Source organism: Chelon labrosus, assembly GCF_963514085.1.
Source record: "Chelon labrosus genome assembly, chromosome: 18".
In the NCBI taxonomy this organism is placed as follows: domain Eukaryota; kingdom Metazoa; phylum Chordata; class Actinopteri; order Mugiliformes; family Mugilidae; genus Chelon; species Chelon labrosus.
In genome coordinates, this window is record NC_140351.1 from 17,795,126 (window position 1) to 17,813,786 (window position 18,661).

Sequence of the window (18,661 nt, forward strand, 5' to 3'; positions counted from 1 at the left end):
AGGTGTGGGTAATGTGACTCCCACGTGGACCAGGTCATCGGGAGCTGGCTGAACCGTTGACTGTTTATTTCAATCAAGTAACTTCTCAAAAAGCAGAAGTGAGATTTTTTCCATAAATCTTTATTTTTTTTTTTCTCTGGTGAAAACAATGGCTTTTTCGTTATTTACAAAAGAGGTTAAATAGCTGAATAATAGATGAGGGGGCCTGAGCTGGGAGGCTTTGGTGGAGAATATATCATTTTCTAGTTAAGTTCCAGGTCTAAAAGTTGCCTCTGACACTCAAAAAAGCAGAGTTTTTCTTTTTTTTTTTTGCACATGCTTGGGTCACAAAGCATCCCAGATAAACAAGAAGCGGAGTAGAAGAGGAAGGGAAAGAATAACTAGTCTCTCTCCTGCTTAGCTCCTTGGGTAGAACATGGCATATTTGGACGTCCGGAAGCCCAACAGGTCCCTCATCTCGTTGCGAAACTTGGACAGGTCTTGGCGCAGGTCGTTCAGATTCTCCACCGTGGCCTGGTCTGTGCTTTGCATCTTCTGCCTCGTGGAGGTCAAGTAGCGGTGAACCAGACAGCACATGATCTTCTGGTAGTTCTCATCGCGCTTCTGCTTCAGGTTCTTCCACTCCTGGAGGGAAAGAAGACGGAAGGTATGTAGACGGATGACAAAACATTGCATGATCCAAGGGCTAATTAATGTGAACTTTACAAAATATTCAAAATTGCATTGATTAATAACTCATTTGAAAGGCTTTAGAATATTTAAGTTTGGGACCATTTGAAAGTTTAACTCTCTCACCTTGAGGCTATTCTGTCTCTTCACTTTCCCCTTAGAGGTATGCGAACAGATCCACTTGCTCAAGCTGGTCACGAAGTAGCACACAGTCTTTGGAGATGGGAGGATATTGAAGGGTGGGGGCAGAGTGCACTTGTCGTCAAAGTAGCTAAGCCAAAGTTTGGCCCGGGCAAACTTCCACTCCTTGTCCTCGTGATTCTACAGATGTCCAAAAGCCAACAAGAACATTAAGGAATGTGGAAAACATTCACACACTGTTTTCACATGAGGAATCTCGACTATGCAGAAGCTATTTCAGTGGAAGCCCTTTGGGGGGTAACTGATTTTTCAGAACCAAATGTTGTTGTACTTTGCGTAATGAAAATCAAACTGCCCTTCAGAGGACACAAAAAAGAAAAAGAAATAAGCACTAAGGCTCCAAAGAAAGAAAATGTTTAACATGTGTGCAACATTTCACGGTGACTTTTTCGACAAAATTAAATCTCAACAGGGAATGAAAACACTTGCAACATTCATTTCCGAGAAGGATTCAAATTGCCCTTGACAGCACTGACAGCTGTTCACACTCACAGCGATTTGTCTGAAACTTTTATGGAGCATGGCCACCAGCAGCTTGGTCAGCACGATCACCACCACGATGTTGTAGGTGCCTATGATCATGGCGCCCACGAAAGAGCGCAGCTCCTCCGTGTAGCTGATGCGGGTGACGAAGAGCGCAACGTGCGCGAGGGAGAATATGTACCAGAAAAGGGCATAGCAGGTCCCCATAAACCTGGAAAAACAGAAGACGCTAGCAGATGAACATCCCTTGCTATGTTCCTACATTTTTTCAAATAATTCTACACTAAATTGTACAGTTGACTGTATATGGCGCTATAATGATTTGTGCTTATTTAATCTAGTAAGATTGGAAAGCACTCTTGCCAAAATATCAGATTATGAAATAAAGTCTGTATTTTTGCTTTCTTCCAAGAAAGATATATTCTAGTTCTATCTATTCCATAATTTATGAAGCTCATGCATCAGAAAATCTGTCGGTACTGAACCAGCTGTGTTTATGCAAGCCCCTATATACAAGAATAACCTCTAACATCTCCTGAACATTCATCACTGATGTCAACACCGTCCAAAAATGACAGACTGAGGTTTGCTCATACGTGTGGAATGCATCGTTGCTCTGTTGCGGGCAGAAGATGCCCTCGCAGTCCGCCGGTCGATCCTTGTCCGGGTCTTTGCGGTCCTTTCCGTACAGCTGGGTGAGACCAATGGTGAAGGAGAACAACACGAGCAGGAAGAGGCCCAGAAACTTTCCGAACTCCTGCAGCATCTGGCCCATGGAGATCTGGTGAGATATGAAGGTTTGTTAATCGTGTGCCGCTTGTTCTCGCTTGATCCAAAATAACTGCAATCACCAGCCAGTGATCCTCATCAACCTTCGAGTGTCTGGCTCAGACTGGACCCTGCTGAGTGTCTAATCCGTGCAACATTTGTCTGATTTGAAAAGACAACAGAGAACACAAGAAGGATGAAGCCTAATTTGCCAAACTTGTAAAAGTTTTATATACTTTTAGGACATAATCAAATACATTGACAGTCTGTGTCATGTTCTGTTTAGAGTTAAACAGATTTGATGAAGCAGATTTTCAAGTAACTTTGTGTATTTCAAAACAATAGGATACCTAGTGATATAAGACCTGAGCAGTTTTTTTTACACAAATACTTAATTTCTAATTCGTTAAAACTTAAAAAACTAGAAATATTTACTTGAGTGTACATGTTTCGGTACATCAGCTTGTTAAATGGCCCATCTAGCTTGTCTTTTCACTCATGTTCTTGTTTAGCACCGATTCTGCCGGGGGAAGTGGAAAAAGCGCCAGTATTCTGGCAGCTGGAGTGCTCTCTCATTACCTGAGGGAGGACAGCCAGAAAGAGGGCTAGAAGACAGAGAACGTCTTCTCAGGCCAATGGAAAGCCACTATTTATAGGCCTGAATGGTTTGTCTGTTTACAAGAACCCAGAGATGCTCGAACAAGGTCAGAACACACCTGCCCGTCCGTAACACAAATAAACATACAGTGTCCAGTGTGGAGGAAGACCACTCTGCCCGGACCTCAAGGTAAATGGCGACAGGCTTGTTTGTGCTAGAACCCAGCGGGCCTGTTTTAGAAGAAGGGTCGGTCTATTGGGGCGATTCATTCTCTTGTCATGTATAAATCCCACCAGTGTGTTCCACTTTGTACACATCTGATTTAGGAGCTGAGGCTGGTCCCTGCTTGCATAAACTGACAGGTAGCCTAACTTAGCAACTGCACAAACAAGGTATGAATGTAGCAGATCAGTGCCTCCTAACCTTGACAAGAAGAAGTACGCAGAAGTAACTTCCTCAGAACTGAAGAAGCTTTTTGTATTGATACACCATGACGGCTTGATCAGACAGGGCCCATACATGTCGGAGTAGAGATTTGACATCATCAGAGCTGATGGTGAAGGTGAAATACAGGGGGGAGGAAGCATAATTAAAGTTTAAAGTCTTTTGATTGGAAGCAAAATTGGCATACACCGATTAGTGCAGTGTGAACCATCAACATTTTTAATTAATTTTCTAGGAAACTCTAAAATACCATAAAAACTAAATTTGTGGTCAGCTGTTGGGGACTGATCCTGGTCTATAAGTGACGTACAGTGCAAGACGTACGTTAAATAGAAAAAAGATTTCACCTCAAACCAGATTTTAAAGGTACCTCAAATACATCTTCTTACTGTAAATACAAACACTTCTTACTAAATAACCAAAAATCAATCAATCATTGAAATATGATATATAGAGGGAGCTGGAGTTAACAGTAGCCTGGCTGCATGGACCATCGACTACCTCTCCAACAGGCCGCAGTATGTGAGGCTTCGCGACTGTGTGTCTGATGTGGTAGTCTGCAGCACGGGGGCACCGCAGGGTACTGTGCTCTCTCCCTTCCTCTTCACCCTGTACACATCGGACTTCAGACACAACACAGACAGCTGCCACCTCCAGAAATTCTCTGACGATACAGCCATTGTCGGGCGTGTATCTCAGGGAAACGACCTGGAGTACCTGGAGGTCATCACCAACTTTGTGGACTGGTGTGCTCTAAACCACCTGAACATCAACGCCAGCAAGACAAAGGAGGTGGCGATCGACATCAGTAGGAAACCACATCCAACTGCACCAGTGAACATTCAGGGCTTGGACATCGAGGTCGTGGAGGATTACAAGTACCTGGGTGTTCACCTTAACAATAAACTGGACTGGACACATAACACAAACGCCCTGTACAAGAAGGGCCAAAGTCGTCTCCACCTGCTTAGACGACTGAAGTCCTTTGGAGTGTGCAGGGCACTGCTCAGGACTTTTTATGACTCTGTGGTGGTTTCTGCCATCCTATATGCAGTGGTCTGCTGGAGCAGTGGAAGCTCAGAGAGGGACAGGAAGAGACTGAACAAGCTGGTCAGACGGGCCGGCTCTGTCCTGGACTGCTCTCTGGACTCCATCGAGGAGGTGGGTGAGAGGAGGATGTTAGCCAAGCTGACATCAATCATGGACAACCCCTCTCACCCACTGTATCAGACTGTTTCAGACCTAAGCAGCTCCTTCAGCAGCAGGCTGCTGCATCCACGATGCAAGAAGGAACGCTACCGCAGGTCCTTCATTCCAACTGCCATCAGGCTGTACAACACCAGCCTGAGTCAATAGTAACTGTACTTTTCTTTTTGCACAAACTAAGCTTCTTTGCACTGCCTGTTTTTGCACAAACCACTACCTCACCAACTCAAAATGTCTTTCTCAAAGCACATTAAGCAATTATTTATTTGTAAAGTTTATCCCACCATTCTCCACACTGTACATACAGAATGTCTCTATATTTTCTAGTTATTTCTCCTCCCTATATTTTCTCAGAGTATGGTCATTTTTTTGTATATTTTTTGATATATATTTTTTAAATTTTTGTATTTGTGTTTTTTGTGCTTTTCTGATAACCTTTTCCCTGTTCAAAGTTGTCACTGTCTTTCTGTATATATATTTTTTTGCCAAATTCTGTGCTACTGGAACAAGGAAATTTCCCACACGTGGGATTAAATAAAAGTCTTATGTCTTATGTCTTATGTCTTTCATTACGAGATATGAAGACATGGGACAGGGACTGCCAAGAAATAATCTCATTGGACACAAAATGAGTATACGCCCCCCCAGTGCAGGGTGAGTCATCAACATTTTTAAAGGGATTTTCAGGCAAGTACTACAAAACACATGCAACATGAGATTTTTCTAATTGTTTGTGTGTACATAGGAGGCTAGGGGAAGTTAAAGATTTATAAAAAAAACAAAAACATCTAATTTCATGGGAACTTTAAGGTACACAGAAAAACGTTCTACTAAAAAAACTAAAATCAAGCAAATTTAGCACCAACAACCCCACTAAAGACTTATTTAAATATCTCTTAAACACGTTGTAGTTTAATAGAACATCAGGTATGGAAGATTAATGCTGCCAGTGAGTTCAAGTCTGGGTGAGAGGACTCACACTCACACTTTCAGTCACTCTTTCCAAACTCTGCAGGGGGCACTGGGCGGCAGAAACATGAGCTGGCCTCCTCAAGAACGGCGGACTCAGAGGAACGTTCATCACTGCAGCCCACATGAAACTGACTCACTGTCTGCGTCTGCGTGCGTGCGTGCATGCGAGCAGGAGCCGGCCTGAGCGCCACTGGGCCGAATGCTGGCGTGCTCAGATATCACAAGAGTGTGGAAATGTGTGGGTGCATGTGCATTAGTGGAGAGGTGTGTCTGCCATGTGAGTGCGAGCGCGGCCGCATCTATTTCCAAAGCTAATACTTTTTCCATCCTGCCAAGCCAGACAGTGATGTCACAGAGTGAGTGAAGGAGAAAGGGGGGGAAAAAATGAGAAGGAAGCAGAAAGATTGCAGCTGAAAAGCGCTCATTAACCATCTACAGAGCACCCTTAGTGTTTTATAAGTCAGCCACAAACAGCACCTCGTCTTAATGACAGGAAGGCTTCTCCGCAAACAGACTTACCTCACTGCATACCTGGATAATGCTTTATATAGTAAAAGTCACACATTGTGGAAAAATCTGAACACTGCTAGCGCAAAATCAGACACTGGATAGCTTTACCATGTATCTCTGCCAGTTGGCTGGGCTAACACAACATCATGATGCAATAAAAAGGGACACCTCTAACACGGAGACTGTTAAAAATATGCAAACCAGATTTTTGGCTTGACTGGGGCAACAAAAAAAACCCCCAAAAAAACAGTGAAAATGTTTATTTCTGCCAAAAAGAACATTTGTTTTTTAAATATCTTATTGTGTAACCGACATATTGCCAATGTGTACAACCGATACTGCTAATAATTTCTGCAAAAAAAACACTAACTTAGTTGTACTGTACATGTTTTTGCTGTAAATATCTATGGTAGAACACCTCTTAAGTGTATTCACGGGTAAAATGCCACTGACTATATGCTCATTCACCCAGTTTTATTCCCATGATGAGAATTTCAAGATTAGATAGCTCTGTGACAGAAATCAATCTAAGATCCAGCAAAAGCGTGCAAATTTAGTTTTAAGCGAACAAAGCCATTCGTGCACACGATGACAGCGGTACAGTAATGCATATGCAAACTGACGTGCCAAGCTTTATAAAGTGGTGCTCAGTTTATGATGAGCACATAATCGCAGCGGAACACATTCATTCACTGCCTCTCTGCTTATGCTTGATGCTTGGGATGATGGTTATGGTGCTGCTCAGCACAGCTGCTGTGATGTTTAGTGTGGGCTTGCCCTTGAGTGTTCACTAAGAGAGGAAGAGAGTGGGTGGTGATAAAAAAAAAAAAAAACAACTACAGGGAAGCAGTTTCATAATCATTACATGCACCGATCAGGCACAACATTATGACCACCTTCCTAATACTGTGTAGGTCTCCCTTGTGCCTCCAAAACAGTTGAGACTCATCAGAGAATAGACATGGGCCTTCTGAGGGTGTCCTGTGGTGTCTGGCAACAGAATGTTGTTAGTGGGGCTCTTTGGGTCCTATGGGTTGAGGGGAGGAGCCTCTGTGGATCATCCCACAGATACTTGATCAGTTTGGTATCTAGTGAATTTGGAGGCCAAGTCAATACCTTCTTCTGTTTTACATGTTTTTTGAGTTGTTCCTAAACCGTTTTTGTGTGTGTATCTGTGTCAGGCTGCATCCTGCTGGGGATGGCTGCTGCCATCAAGGAGTGTCATTGCTATGTGTGTCTGATCTGGTCTAGGTGGGTGCTACATGTCTAAGTAAAATAAAGTAAGTATTGATTAGTTAATACTTTGGACGAGTACGTTTTGCTTGTCTGAGGTGCTTTCTGGGTACATGACTTTAAAGCAGATTGGTATAGATTTAGTAGGGATCATACCTGCAGCTCTAATGTCACAACTGTTTTAATGTAAAGCCCCCACTCCTTTCTTACCTGTAGTGGCCCCAATATGGAGCTGGTGGTGTACATGAAGAAGAGTCGCAGGTAACTCAAAACGTTGGCAAAGGCAAACAGGCCTTCAGCCACCAGGATGGGATGGAAGGCGTCCCAGTTCTTCCTCTCTATTTCTTGTCCTTTGAACTGCAGAACAAAGAAACAGTACAACAAAAGTCTGAATTACTTATTCTTCTCTATGTATATCAATTCAATTCAATTCAATTCAATTTTATTTATATAGCGTCAATAACAATACAAATCATCTCAAGACGCTTTACAAAACCCGGCCTGAAACCCCCAGAGCAAGCCCGAAGGCGACGGTGGCAAGGAAAAACTCCCTTTTAACATGCCATACAGTAATAGCACAGAATTGCATGACTAGTAGTAGATAGGAAATTAGAGGGCAAGAGCTCTGTAACAGAGAAAAGAAATTGGTGGATGCGAGAGAGGAGAGAGAAGAAAGAAAGAGGACATGTGTTTGGTGCATCGTCCCCCAGCAGCCTAGGCCTATATCAGCATAACTAAGAGATGGTTCAGTCCAGCCCTAACTATAAGCTTTATTAAAAAGGAAAGTCTTAAGCCTGACCTTAAAAGTAGAGAGGGTGTCTGCCTCCCGAACCCAAATTGGGAGCTGGTTCCACCCTTAGAGGAGCCTGATAGCTGAAAGCTCTACCTCCCATTCTACTTTTTGAAATTCTAGGAACCACAAGTAGGCCTGCACTTTCGGACCGAAGTGATCTGTTGGGATGATATGGTACAATGAGGTCTTTAAGATATGATGGAGGTAGGCCTTTAACGGCCTTGTATGTAAGGAGGAGGATTTTAAATTCTATTCTAGATTTTAAAGGGAGCCAATGAAGAGAAGCTAAAACTGGAGTAATATGATCTCTCTTGCTAATTCCTGTCAATGCTCTTGCTGTGGAATTTTGAATCAACTGGAGGCTTTTCAAAGAGCTATTTGGACAGCCAGACAGTAATGAATTACAGTAATCCAGCCTGGACGACACAAATGCATGAACTAGTTTTTCAGCATCACTCTGAGACAGGATGTTCCTAATTTTGACGATATATCCCAGGTGACAGAAGGCGGTCCTGGTTACTTGCTTTATGTGCAATTTAAAGGACATATCCTCGTCAAACATAACACCAAGGTTTTTCACAGTAATACTGGAGGCCAAGGTAATGCCATCCATATCACGGCTTTTAAGTCTGTTAAAAGGCTGTAATAAACAATAAACACTACATATTTTTGTTGTATTCTTGCTCTGTATCTGCTGCCTTCAAATGGGGTTGTATTTTCCGTATTTATGTGACAATTCTATGTGAAAGTCCACAGGTTTTGACATGTTTGTGGACGTTTTCAGAAATGGCAAGGGGCGGGAAGTAAGTTAATATATTGTAATTTAGTTGAGTTTTCTTCCTTTTAAAATACTGTATGTCTAAGGAACCCTTGACATTGCCGAAGGTCTCCTACTTTTATTATGCCTTTGCATTTTCTACATTAAGTTACCCAGACATTAGCTTGCTAAACTGTTAGCCTCGTGGATTCTAGAACAGTTGTGGCACTGTCACGACTTATGGCTGATGTTACCACTTCAACGGCAATCATTTAGTGCGCACAACTTCTCATGTCGTAATCACAAGCTCATGAGTTCCATTTAAAGGCAGCAAAAAAACACGATTAGCTAAGTCCATGTGTGCTAGCTAGTTCTTGATTGGCTAAACAGCAGCTAATTAGGCCTCCACATTTAACTGATCGCCTTGACACTGATATTAATATTCTCGATCAATGCAAATCTTTCTTCAAACATATTAATTAAATCATGAATGAAATCATGAAATGTTCATATTAACTGTAAATGATCATCCTCACGTACAATGCAGCATCCTATACACCGATTAGTCACAACATTAAAACCACTGACAGTAGAAGTAAATAACATTGACCAGCTTGTGACAATACAATGTTCTGCTGGGTAACTTTTGGACCTGGCATTCATGTGGATGTTACTTAGACATGTACCACCCACCTAGACCAGACCAGACACCCCCACCCCATAGCAATGACACTCCTTGATGGCAGCAGCCAACCCAAGCAGGACACAGCCTGAAAAACAGCACAAGGTGTTGACCTGGCCTCCAGATGCACTAGATCCTAAACTGATCAAGTATCTGTGGGATGATCCACAGAGGCCCCTCCCCTCAACTCACAGGACCCAAACGCCCCCACTAATAACATTCTGTTGCCAGATATCACAGGACGCCCTCAGAAGACCCATGTCCATCTCTGATGAGTCTCAACTGTTTTAGTGGCACAAGGGAGACCTACACAAAATTAGGAAGGTGGTCATAATGTTGTGCCTGATTGGTGTTCAAAGCTGCATTGATACTTCCACACCCATGGATCGTTTACAGAAACTAAGACCTGCTCTCAAGATTGTCTGTGTGGAGTCTGCTCATCTGACTCCCTGTTGTACCATTAGTTGGCAAACAAGACCTTTATCAATCTTATTGAAGCATTGGTAACCTCAGATAATTCCTAGCATAGCTTTGTACAACTTCGTCTTGGGCTGAGGTCTAATAAATCACAACTGAAAACACCTTTGCATGAGTACAGGGTTATAAATGGAATGATGAATTATTCCCAGAAAGCTGATACATACCAAAATGAAGGGACTTTCTGAATCCAGTATATTGCTATTTTCCAGCGCTTTGAGCCAGCAGTGCATGAGTATATACGCAGTTATATCTTAGGGATATCTTAGGAGTGTGTCTGTGATGTGTGTGTGTTGCTTGTATGTCTTTATGCCACTGTCAAAGACAATTTTCCATTTTATGTAAGTTTTATGGACATTAAAGAAGTCTAAGTCTAAGTCTAAGTGTGTAATGTGCGTGTACCTTGCTGTGAGCAACAATCTTGAGGGCAAAGGTGGCAAGGTAGAGGGAATTCATCACGAAGCTTAGCTGGTTCCTCGACTCTTCCAGAAAGTCTTCCAGCCCTTCGTACCACAGGCGCTTCACATCCGACCACACCATTCCTATAGGACAGCACATACACACACACAACAGTGGAAAAAGGCATATGAGTGTCATCCACAGCGTTTTAAGATCCCTCCCAGACTCAGCCATAAGTCATTTCACGGAGGGAGCCCAGGGAAAACAGGAATGTATGAGACGCACAAATCGGAGATTAATGTGCTGAAAAAGTGTCATCTGTGGGATTTAGTGAGGTGTGCGGAATTTAATAAAGATGGGTGTTTGTGTGTTTCTGTGTCTCAGTGGAATTTCATCAATTTTGCACAGCAGGGACGATAAAACTACGACTGAAAACGAAAAGCTGTACAGAGACACACTCTTAGCAATGATTACTATCCCATGATTTGGAAAGGGAAAGAAACCGAGGAGTGACAGGCTTTGGCACAGAAATCCCATTAGTTGTGATTTTTTTACACATGAACTGTTTCAATCATTTCCATTCATTCACTTTTGAGATCTAATGCAGAAATCAAAGCTCACACACACACACACATACAGTCGTAGACGGCGAGACCCGGGCTGACACGTGATGACACAGACATGCATGTAGCCCTGCACACAGACACACTCGCAAGTCTAACAGCATCTGACGTCGCCATTAATGTAAGCCATCTGGCTCAGGGGAATAGTCGGGAGAGGGAGAAAGATGAGAGGAGCGGAGGTACCGTGGGAGAAAGAGAGAGCAACGGGAAGCAAAAAGAATGAAAAGCATCCGCTTGATTGCTGTCTGCTGACATCCAGCATGTGTAGGAGCTGTAATGGCTCCCCTTCACGTCCCGATAACAGGAGGCTATCTGAGGACGGTGATCACCCGCGGTATTTCTGTTTGACTCATTCTGGATGTTGTGTTCATGCTAGAGGGCCCGCGGAGCTAAAACTCTGCACCACTGCATCACATCTTGCAGTGAAGCTGTTCTAAAATGAGGCAACCTTGACAAAAATAAAAAAATAAAAAAAAAGATGCTGCAGCCGTTCGAATAGATTTTTGATGTTGCTCTCTTGCAGTACTTTAGGAATCGTTCCCCCTCTAGTGGGCTATCTTCACCCACGGAAAAACCCATTACACTTTCACCTAATGACACAACTACAGATGTCACTCCCATAACATACAGAATAAACTACAGCTATCTTTGTAACACAAATAATAAAAGTCCATTGCTTCTTCATCCTTTTTTAACCTGTCAGGTGCCATTATTGGGATGGTTTATCAATGAAAAAGATGAAAACCTAGACCAAAGAGCTGTGGCTGTGTTGTATTTAGATGTTGCAACCATGAGACAAACATCCCTGCTGGGGAGACAAAGCCATTAAAGAGACTGAACGCTCGGGCTAATGGTTTCTTGGCCGAATAGGAAGGTGGCGAGGCCTTTCTCCAGAGAAACCGAGTCCATTTGTCACTACGCGGCCTCGTCTGAAATGGTAGCCGGTGCGCGTACTTGTGCGAATATGCTGCGTGTTTGCAGCGAATGTGTGCCGAGCTCAGTGATACCAGCACTCAGATGGGTCACGGGGGAGACGGAAGAAGCTGCGGCTGCTTTCTATAGAGCTCAATTAGAAGCAGGCCTGACGGATTTAAGGCAGGCTTTCTGCCGTTTAGAATCGAAACAGCCGTTTGTCATGTAATGCCTGATAAGATTATGGATACAAGATACTGGACTTTAGCCAGTACGATAACAGGAGTCTCATATTTTCACCTCACCATGCAATGCTACCTCTTATTTGCAGAATTGAACTGAATATTTTTGGTTTCATTGAGAGCATAAGGAGATATATACATGTTCAGTTATATAAATCTTACTTCTAAGCACTAAAACACAGCGTACGACAAGCCTCTGCGCAGAGCAAATGTGTTATTAACTGGGTAAAAAGCTGACCTATGATCCAGAGGATGAGCAGGTAATCAATCATCCCGAGCGGAGGGCCCATTATGTTCTTCTTGCCCTCGTTGTAGACCAGAGAGTACAGGTTGAGGAGCAACAGGAAGGTGAAGTAGGAGGCGCTGTGGATGATGAACTTAACAAAAGGCGTGTGGATTATCTGGCCCACTCGGGAGCGTGGCACCAGAAGGTAGCAGACGGAAAGCAGCGGCCAAAGCATGGCCACGCTCAGGACGGTCGCCATCTTCAGACAAGTGTGTTTGCGCCGGTAGCTGGCCGTCTCTCCGAACCAGACGGTGTTGAGGAACTGCTGACAGTTGGACTGAGCTACAAACTGTAAAAGGGAGAACACAACAGATAACATGTGATGATGTGAATTAAAAATGTATAATTGTGCAAATTCAGTCCATAGGCTTAGGGTTGGGGTTACTTGAACTTAACCTTCATGAGGGGACAGAAGGCTTATTATTAATGAATTTCTTGCCAAGAGGAAAGGTACATGGCACTCTCATATCTCTAATAAATATGAAGACGCAGTCACCAGCTGGCAGCCCAAAGATTGGAAACAGATAAATAGTGAAGTTTAGCTAGTAGTTCCAACTCCTATACAACCTAATTAGCTGCAGATTGTAACTTCACTTTTATTGCACAGACATGACAGTGGCATCAGCCTTCTCTTTTCAATATCTGCAACAAAGCCAATAAGTACATTCCACATCATTGCACATCAAATGTGCATAAAACACATACTGTTGGTTACAAGGTGAATGAGGACTCCGTAAGAAGTGGATTGTTCTCTGACTCGATACAGTAGTTCGTCCGTGATGTATGAGCCAAGGTTTGCACAAACAGAAATCCCAGTTGTAAATTATCCCTCAGCTTCCAATTTCAAGGTTTAGTTTGTCTTTGACTGCTGGTGCCCGGAGGAAGTGTTTAAAGTGTTTTTTTACAACCTGGACCTTATCTCTGGCATAAAATACGATCGTTTACTCACCCATATAACTTTGGTGTCATTTGGAGTCGTTCGGACGATATTTAGAACCGAGCGTATCTATATAGTAGGAGTGACTGGGACACCGCAACGCAGCCTCTAAATAACGCATTATCTGCCGCAAAACTTGTTCATTTCACCAATATTTTGTTATGATATGCTAGTGCTATTCCCTGTTGAGTCCGGAGTTACCTGTTATCATCATCCGGGGTCTGTAGATTCACCTACTAACCTTGAAAGGAGGATGCGGAGGCAGAGAGAGGAACAGCTGGCCAAAGAACAACAAACTGCTGCACGTCCGTGAATAGATAGCAGGTAACTCTGGACTCAACGGGGAATAGCACTAGCATATCATAACAAAATATTTGTGAAATGAACGAGTTTTGCGGCAGATAATGCGTTATTTAGAGGCTGCGTTTCGGTGCCCCAGTCACTCCCACTATATGGATATACGCTCATCTAAATGTCTCCCGAACGACTCCAAATGACACCAAAGTTATATGGGTGAGTAAACGATCATATTTTATGCCAGAAATAAGGTCCAGGTTGTAAAAAAATGGTAATTCCCCTTTAATGCTGCCATACTAATATTTCCCAAAGGTAGGCACATGGTGCGCCGGAGCAGCTGTTAGACAAGAGGTACATTAAAAATAGAGGTTATTAATAACAGTCTGTTATTCTTTTCTCTCCATAAGTCTGTATGTGGACATTTATCGCATTAAATTGGACGGCTGCATTAGTTGCAGACATTGGCTCTCTAACCTCTTTTTGGTTATACTTTATGGCAAGTTTAAGCCGGCTGAGGTTCATGCGCTCCTCCATTAAGCCCCTCTTGTTAATGTGATCCTCGCTGGACGTGTGGTTGAGTATCACTTCAAGCTCTCGGGAGTTGCGAGCCTGAGCCAGCAGGTCCTTGGCAAACATCTTGCACTGCTTCGCCAGCTCCTCGTAGTCGTTCCTAGAGTCAGGGGGAGAGCACGGGGGAAGGTTACTGTAAGAGTGCTGGAAGTAAGAGCGAGGGCGTGCAGCACGCGTTATTACGTGCAAGGCTGCTTGACATGACTGAAACACGCGACCGTACCTGAACTCCACCTCGACCAGGCTGAGCTCCTTCAGGTCTGTACTCAGCTCAAAGGCCCTGAGTATGGGATCTTCTTCTGTCAGCATGATGAGAGACGGGCTGGCTAGGCAGCGGTAGATGTCAAGGCGGAATCTGACACGTTAAAATCAATACAAATGATGTGGTAAGAAAAAAAAAAAGGAGAAGGGGTGAATATGTTAAAGCAAGAAAGGCGACGGAACAGATATGAAGTGAACCGAAGAGAGGAGAGGAAATGGAGAAACATTCAGTGTTCTAGCTGTTTCATTTGTACCTGCCTGCTTTGACCTGAACGTCGTTTACCAGCCAAACTGCAGACTGATTCATTTAGTGTACTGAGTGGGAGGCTGCAGCGGCCTGCAGAGAAAATAAAACTACCCAGTGGAGCAGATCTCATCTCCAAGTCCAAGGCGCTATGAGGAACCAAGAATCCCCACTTCCCAGAGGAAGCGCTGCTGTTTTTACTGCTTTCCCTCAAATTAGGGTTTGTATTGATTTTCGATTTAAGTGTAAAAATACTAATCTCAGCTACCCATAGCTAGACAAGCAGAGTTCCGAAACAACAGAGAGCATTGGGATTCTTCAGTGTGGCTAGGAGCATTTCTGCTACTGTAAAGAAAAATGGCTGAAAGCTTTCCCCAAAGAATTCATATGATCCTAAATCATATCTTTCCAGATGCCAAAGATGACATTTTCAGGCTGATGCTATCATCAAACCACGGAGCGGCGAAGTTTCACAGCTTTCCTGAACACTTCACTTGACAGACCAACTGATTCATGGTTGTTTTTAAGCTCCTACATACCAGAGCACGGACCACTACAGGGACAACATCATCCGTAAAGAGGAAGGTGATGTTGTCTCTTCTAATTTACGACACTAATGCAGCCTAATAGAACGGTTTAGACAGAGCCAGATCACTGCGGAGGCCTGTACCTGGAGTGTCGTAGGCTGTCCTTCTTGTTTTTGGCGTTGCAGAGCGTGCACTCGCAGCCCACGGCGTGAGGCCGGGGCAGGGAGATGTCCTGTTTCAGCAGCATGGTGAGGATCTCGTAGTTGTTCCTGTGAGCTGCCAGGATGACCGGAGCCACGTCCATGGTGGTGGAATACTCCGGGTTCTGGATCCGCTGCATCAGTTTCTGAGAAAACACAGGAGCGAAGGAGATTAGAAAAGATAAAACATGTAATTACGTTATCTGCGTGTACAGCTTTTATCTGTTTGGTTTACAGCTATAGAGGGCTTGGAAGAACGCCTCGGCCTGTGGTTGAGAAGGATGTCCACAGCTCCCACCACCTCAGAGTCGATGGCCACCAACAAGGCATCTGTCGCCTGCAGAAATAAACGCATACATTACGTGGGTGTCAGATAAATCTTATGTGGAATAACAGAATAACACAAAAGTGGCGATCGTGCACGTTTTTGCGTTCCTGCGTGCTGGTTACCTGGCAGCCATGCTCCAGGAGAAGCTGCAGGATGTCGAGGTTCTCGTTCTCGATGGCGATGGTCACGGCGTCTCGGCCCAGCACGTCCACGCAGTTGATGTTGAGCTCGCCGTGTCGGTTCTCCTCGAGCAGCTTCTTCACCATGTAGTAGTCGCCTGCGAGACACGCCGGGGACAGAACGACACAGACACTTGAGCAGGATCCCTGCTGAGCCCGATCTGCGAGAGCTGTTAAGTGTTATCAGTGGAGAAGGAACACACACAAACACACGTACGCAGCGGTGGTCACAGGGAAAGCACTCACACGGAGCAGGCTCGGCTCCAGTGGCTCTCTTAATCTTGTGTAACAATAACAACTCCCTCAAAGGAGGACAAGAGCCATGTTTGGATATACTTTATATGGTCACAGTGTCTGTTTCATTCGTGAAAACAATCTCTGCCTGTACAATGTTCTTAACTGATCAATGAAACATTCTCCTCCCATAGCTGAGCATGCCCATGCCTCTTTGGGGCTTCACGCCTGTTCTGCGTTTCTCTTCGGTTTGTTTGCATTAACTGTCCCTGTCAGGAGGCAGCAGACCAAGAGAGAAACTTTGAGAGGAGCAGACTATCTTTAACGCCCATGGGCAAAAAACATGTAGGCAGCTGTGAGAGGTATTCACTGGAAAAAATGTGACTGTACAGATTGCAGTGACCCCTGATGGAACTCTATCAAGTCTTTGCGTAGGAAGCCCTCCAGCATCAGACATAAGGCTCCTCTATTATCCTCAGCAATCAATATTGAAGAACGGTAAGAACATCTATAATCATAAATAACACGCTGGAAAAAAAATAAATGATCTTGGATGAAACAGGAGAAGAATAACAGCAGACCTTTCTCGCATGCCAACAAGAAGAGCTTCTCGTCCAGAGTCGTTTCCTCTTTCACTTCTCTCACGTCTTTCAAGGCCAGAAATTTGTCCGGAGAGGAGGCGTCCGTGCCCTGGTACAGAGCTGCCATTACGACGGAGAGCGAGTATGGCCAAACACTGATGTGCATCCCACTAGAAACCGGTGACCATTACACAAGAAAGCCCGTCATGTGCGATGACATTAGACGAATCCTTTTTTTTTTTGTTGTTTGTTTGTTTTTTTAATCGTCTCTCACGGCACAGCAGAGGGATAAAAGCGTCGTCATGAGACCGAAGCCGATGCCATCAAGCGTTGTTATTACCGTCGCATCTCCTCCGCGTTCGTTCGTTCGTTCGTGCGCCCGATCGTGGCTCGAAAACGGTCTTCCGTGGGATCTTTGCGCGCAGACGTGGTTTTGGTTAACGCGGTTGTCAAGCGCAGCCCGACTAAAAGACGCGGTCCTTCATCCTCGGCGTGTTTACACGCACCATCTTCTCGCTCACATCGCAGGGATCTGGGGATCTTTTTGGTCCTGATGCTGATGACGAGGCTCCTACTGCGCATGTCTCCTCCACCACCTGCGAGGAGAAAAAGACTGGGTGCTTTATGATTACGTAACAGTGCATCTTTGTATTGATATTATTTTACTCTGATACAGTCTGGCTGAACACCCCCCATGCAGCAAATATTCATTTCAAACAAAGCTGCAAAACTATAAGTGCATTTCTTAGGCATGTGTGCAGACTGACTATCTATACTAACCATTAGAACAATGTGGTCTGCATATATTTTAACAGCACTGCTCAAGGTAATGTGAATGCACATGAGCTTACCAAATAAAATAAAAAAATAATAAAAGTCATAGCTATAGCTTCAGATCTGTGCAGGATCATGTGTGCATGCAAGCAGACAGGCTACAGTACACAGGCTGCATGGTAGACACATCTCTTCTCCACTTAGTTCCCACGGTTACATGAATTTCAGCCCTCCAAAGTATCCAACAGTAAACATCTATGGAAATACTGGCAGAGGAAATGAATGCAGATCATTTCACATTTGAGTATCTTCCAGCAGAGGGTATTGTTGTGAAACAGGGCATCCAAGGGATGGAATAAACTGCGAATGACATGGTTTTATGGACTAAAACTCACTCAGACACATTCATTCAGTTCATTAAGTACTGTGGGGCAATGAAGCAACATAATCTAAAATAAAAATGGTAAGATGAGCGTCAGTGACCCTAAAGTGGCCCGATGGGCTGTAGGCCGTGACAACGAGACAGCATGCTCAGTGATCAAGCACGTCACAATTCAAAATGGGAGTAAAAAGACATGTTTCCTTGTTTAATTTGTAGCTCAAAACAACACGCACTGTAAAAATATTCAATAGGCAATCTACACAGAGGCTTCTATACACATTACATACTTGTACTAAAAGGAAGAATATTTGCAATGCAGTAAAAATAATTCATATCAACATTCTGTGCAGGATTATTTCAATTTATCACTGACTCTTTGTTGTCTGTGGTAGTTAGATGTCCTCTCACTTTTTACAACACTACATCGGTTGCCCACTTCCATCTCTTGAAGATATTTACGATACACGGTGCCTCAAGACAGCCCACAGCATCCTCAGAGACCCATCCCACTCTGGTCACCACCTATTTGAACTGTTGCCCTCGGGCAGGTGCTTCAGGGCGATCAAAGCCAAAACAAACAGACTGAAAACTAGCTTCTATCCCAGAGCTGTCATTGCACCAAACTCTGAACAATCCTGAAAACACTTGAACATTCAAAGACACTAATGTGTGCAATATTCTGCCATCTGTGCAATACCCCTGTGTGTCTGTATTTTTTTTTAACTCTGTTACTATTGTTTTAATTTAATTTTAATTTATTTGTAACTTTTATAGCTACAGCACTTTTAAATCGTACTGAATGTGGAGAACTGCTACCTCAATTTTGTTGTATTCTGTACAATGACAATAAAGTGATTCTGATATGAAATAATCTTATGAATTCAAGAAGAAA

General features: G+C 43.7%; 1 protein-coding gene across 1 annotated transcript; it reads right to left on the bottom strand.

The window, feature by feature from the left end:
• Positions 1-150: 150 nt before the first annotated feature.
• Positions 151-16,803, bottom strand: trpc1 (transient receptor potential cation channel, subfamily C, member 1). The gene is made up of 13 exons (XM_084565756.1): positions 16,614-16,803; positions 15,742-15,896; positions 15,527-15,628; positions 15,235-15,437; positions 14,283-14,414; positions 13,964-14,159; positions 12,208-12,544; positions 10,196-10,335; positions 7,295-7,441; positions 1,950-2,134; positions 1,363-1,564; positions 796-990; positions 151-624 (listed from the first exon to the last, which is right to left on the bottom strand). Exons 1-13 carry the CDS (start codon positions 16,777-16,779, stop codon positions 397-399), a joined length of 2,388 nt encoding a protein of 795 aa, XP_084421882.1. The 5' UTR covers positions 16,780-16,803; the 3' UTR covers positions 151-396.
• Positions 16,804-18,661: the final 1,858 nt, after the last annotated feature.